Genomic DNA, 4580 nt, shown 5'->3' with positions numbered 1-4580 from the left:
ACTAAGCTGTATTTGGTGCAAATATGCTGACACAATCATATTGGCATTCTTGAATTATATCCAATAATCCTCCAAATATACTGCTGCATTATCTACAGGCCATTTGACTCCTAAGATTGATGTTTATTGTTTTGATCGTATTCTTCTCGAACTTCTTATGCTGACACAATCATATTGGCATTCTTGAATTATATCCAATAATCCTCCAAATATTATTTTCATTTATTTATTTATTTTCACAGCTAATACTGCTGCATTATCTACAGGCCATTTGACTCCTAAGAGTGATGTTTATTGTTTTGATCGTATTCTTCTCGAGCTTCTCACAGGAAGAAAATCACTTGACAAATCTAGACCAGCCCAACAACAGGACCTTCACAAAACTGCAATGCCTTTACCTGTGGATTGATGAAATCAATTTCTTATTGCAATGCTTTTGTCAAAATTTGATGCAATTCTGGCAGCGACATACAAAATTAACGATTATAAATCATAGCAACGTCGCCATTATTGGTCCCGCGCTAGCGCGGGCTTCTACATTTAGTACTAATAATAAGAGGAAATAATCATGCAACAGGTCTACGCGCCTACTTGTGTTGCCTGCTTCAACTGCTTCAATCGTGATTTTACTATATCATCCCTAATTAATTACTATAAGTCATTTACGTTTACAAAATTAAAAATATTTAATAAAAAATTAAAATAGACATTTATGACATGACTGTTTCAGTTGCTTCAACCTTGATTTTATTATATCACTCATAATTAATTATTATAAGTCATTTAAGTATTAAAAAATTAATAATATTTAATAAAAAAATATAAAATAGATATAAAATGATAAATTATTATTTGATGTTTCAAATTAACTTGACGTCTTATAAATGACCACTTAAAAATATAAATTATTTTTTGATATTTTAAATTATCTTGACGTCTTCTATGGGACCATTTACAAAAATTTCACAAGTATTTTCTATAATATTTTTACTATGTCACTTCTAACTAGTAGAACAGAAGAAAAAATATTATAAATCACAGTAATTAAAAAAATATTTAAAAAATATAATTGACTATCAATGTTACAAAAGTTTTAACAACTTAAAATATTGTTATACAAATTTTATCAATCTCAATATTATAATATATGTCTAACCTAAAATTTGTCAACCAATAGTTTAGTAAGCATGTAGGAGATCGACATGTCTGCTTCAGCTGCTTCAACTGTGATTTTACCATATTACCCTAATTAATTAATATAAGTCATTTACATATTAAATAATTAAAAATATTTAAAAAAATTAAAATAAACATTTATGACATAACTGTTTCAGCTGCTTCAATCATGATTTTACTATATCACTTATAAATAGTTATTATAAATTATTGAATTATTAAAAAATTAATAATATTTAACAAAAATATAAAATAGACATAACATAATAAATTATTTTTTGATATTTTTATAAGTCATTTAAGTATTTAAAAATTAATAATATTTAATAAAAAATAAAATAGGCATAAAATGATAAATTATTTTTTGATATTTTTAATCAACTTAACGTCTTATACAAGAACACTTAAAAAATATAAATTTTTTTTGATGTTTTAAATTAACTTGACGTGTTATGTGGGACCATCTAATAAATTTTCACAAGTATTTGTTACAATAATTTTACTATGTTACTTCTAATTAGTAGAACAAAATAAAAAATATTATAAATCACAGTAATTAAAAAAATTATTTAAAAATATCATTGACTATCAATGCAACAAAAGTTTTAGCAACTTAAAATATTATTATACAAATTTCATCAATCTAAATATAATAGTATATGCCTAACTTAGAATTTATCAACCAAACAAATACAGGTTTTAACTAAATGATAAAATTATACATAACGTAATTTTTTAAGAATCAAAATTGTGCCGTGGTAGTACGGCGTAAGCCGACTAGTATTGATATATATGTTTAATTAGTGAAAGGGTCATAGCACGTCTATCATTTTCTTTGTTCATCATAACCAGTAAATATGTAACTAACAACAATTTTATCAAGGAAAAAGGCCCAAATATGCCATTGAACTAACAAAAATGGCTTATTTATGTTGTCTGTTAAATGTTCGGCTCATTTATGTCATCACCGTTATAAAACCAGCCCATCTATGCCATTATTTTTTAGCTGTGAGTTTTTAAAAAAAACTTTGCCACGTGGCCTCTTATTAGAGTCTACGTTATTAAGTAAAATAAATCACTATTAATTAAAATAAAAAATACGAGACCCATTTAATATCTGGTTCATTAAATATTCAACCCACACCCATTTAATATCACCATATTATCTTTCCACACTATCGATCAAATAACCTAAAAATTCAAAAACCCTTAGTCCAACTACTTAATCTATTCATCTTCTTCAACCTTTTACCTTCAATTCAAGAAGACAAACGAATTTCTCATGTTCGTTTAAGAAGTTAAAAAGTTAGTTCTCTATTTCAAGGTTACAAATTAGTATGTACTTAATTTGATTTGTGGGTGATAATTTGTATAGATGGAGTACATAGTCATGTAGGTTTCACGTTTTTGTCTGTGTAAATGGTGTTAAAGTCAACTTTAACATCATAGAATTTCTATTTTTTTATTTTTTTTGATTTTTTTTGTGTGGTCCCGAAATATGTTGGGTATTCTATTTACGTTTTTAGCTTTATAAATGGTGTAAAAATGGTGATGTGTAAATTTCATCTTTTTATGATTTTGTTCTCCCTACATGTTTTATCAATTTGTTAGATTTTACGATTGTTGCTTTATTTGTATGTTGCTAATATGGAGCCCTCATTTTTTATGTCTTTTTCTTTGCAGGTGAACTCTGTTGAAGAATGATTGACAAGTTGAATTTGTTATTCAACTATGAGATTAAATGGGTCTTTTCCCCTGATTTATTGTATTCTAAATATCTGGTGCAATTTTGGCATGGGTTTGATCGAATCTGTTGTCTTACAAAGACGTATGTGAAGAGTATATAAAAGAGATGGTCTTTTTCAAAGTTAAACAACTCTTAGATGTTGGACCATCTTGCAGGTACTACATAATTGATGGAGATGATGGTATTAGGGCTTTGCAAGGCCTTACTTACCATGAGTTTAAAATAATTCACTTAGTTGTTGTAGATGAATTAGACTTGACAATTCATACTCATAGCATTCTTCATCATCTAGAAACATATCATGTTGATGTTGAAATAGGATCCGATAATGAACTTGTTAATGACAGTAATTCTGACGCTGATCTTTCATCTGATGTTGAGTATGATGAAGGACTTGAAATTATTGGTAAAAAAATGAGAATGGTATTAAGTGATAGGTTGGAGAACTATGAGAAATTGAAAAAAGAAATGACATTTTCTAGTATTGAAGAATCTTGAATAATAATGAATTATTATGCTATGTCTAATAGGCGCAACTTAAAGATTCGAAATATATATCCTCCAAAGCTCTGTATGTTTGTCATTTCAAAAAATAAAATGAGTTTAGCTTTTAGCATCAAAATCTTGAAATCAAAACATGAGTGTGACCATTATTACAAAAATTCAAGGATTGATTCTATGTCATTGTCACGATATTTTAGAAAAAGGCTACTTAGCAATCCTAAATACACTGTTAAGGATATGAGAGGGGAACTAGAGAGGAATTTTAATTTAAATGTGACGAAGTCTAAATTTAAAAGGACTAAAGTAATGATCCTGGAGAAGTTGGATGGTAGTTTTAGGGATGATTTTAATAAGCTTGAAGCATATGGGGCCTGTCTAATCCAGGTACTGATGTTTCAATTCAGATTTTCAAAGATGCTTTTGAGAAAGGTAGAAGAAAGTTCTTGAGAATGTACTTGTGTTTTAATACTTTGAATCAAGGTTGGAAAAATGGCTTGAGGCCATTTATTGGTATGGATGGTACTTTCTTAAAGGGGAAATGTATTGGTCAGTTGTTAGTTGTCATGGGACAAGATTCTATGAACCAATACTATCCAGTTGCATGGGTTATGGTTGACAAGGAAACCATCCAAATGTGGACATGGTTTGTGGAGCTTTTGAAGAGGTCTTTGGACTTAAAAGATGGGGATGGAGTGACCTTTATTTTTGATATGCAAAAGGTAAAAAAAATTGTTTATCCCTTTGTTTTAATTCTAAATTTTAATTTTTTAAATTTTTAGTTTTGATTTCCCTTTATTTAATTTTGACAGGGGCTAATGGATTCTGTGAGAAATGTTCTTCCTAAAGCTCATCACAGGTCTTGTGCTAAACACATTGAATCCAATTGGTGTAAAAAATGGACAAGTGGAGAAATGAAAAAGTTGATGTGGTGGTGTGCTTGGAGCACAAATGATGAAGAGTTTAAAGATCAACTCAATAAGCTAGGCAAATTAGATGAATGTGTTGCTAATGACTTGGTAAGAATTTCAAAAGTGGCATGGTGTAGAGCATACTTTGATACCCAGTGTAAAAACCCAATAGTTGACAGCAACTTTACGGAATCATTTAATTCTTGGGTTCTAGAAGAAAAGGGTATGCCAATTATAAAAATGTT

The 4580-nt window shown here is 28.6% G+C and overlaps 1 protein-coding gene across 1 annotated transcript in view; it reads left to right on the top strand.

Annotated features, from left to right (window-relative positions):
- LOC124897713 (probable serine/threonine-protein kinase PBL16) overlaps window positions 1-2880 on the top strand; it is a 7952-nt gene extending 5072 nt beyond the window's left edge. Inside the window, exons 4-5 of the mRNA XM_047410965.1 lie at window positions 267-400; window positions 2860-2880. Coding sequence (XP_047266921.1) covers window positions 267-400; window positions 2860-2880 — 155 coding nt within the window. The remainder of the gene's footprint in view (window positions 1-266; window positions 401-2859) is intronic.
- Window positions 2881-4580: the final 1700 nt, after the last annotated feature.

Source organism: Capsicum annuum, chromosome 1 (assembly GCF_002878395.1).
Source record: "Capsicum annuum cultivar UCD-10X-F1 chromosome 1, UCD10Xv1.1, whole genome shotgun sequence".
NCBI lineage: Eukaryota > Viridiplantae > Streptophyta > Magnoliopsida > Solanales > Solanaceae > Capsicum > Capsicum annuum.
Note: the sequence above shows the minus strand (reverse complement) of the source record. Positions and strands in the feature narration are given on the sequence as shown.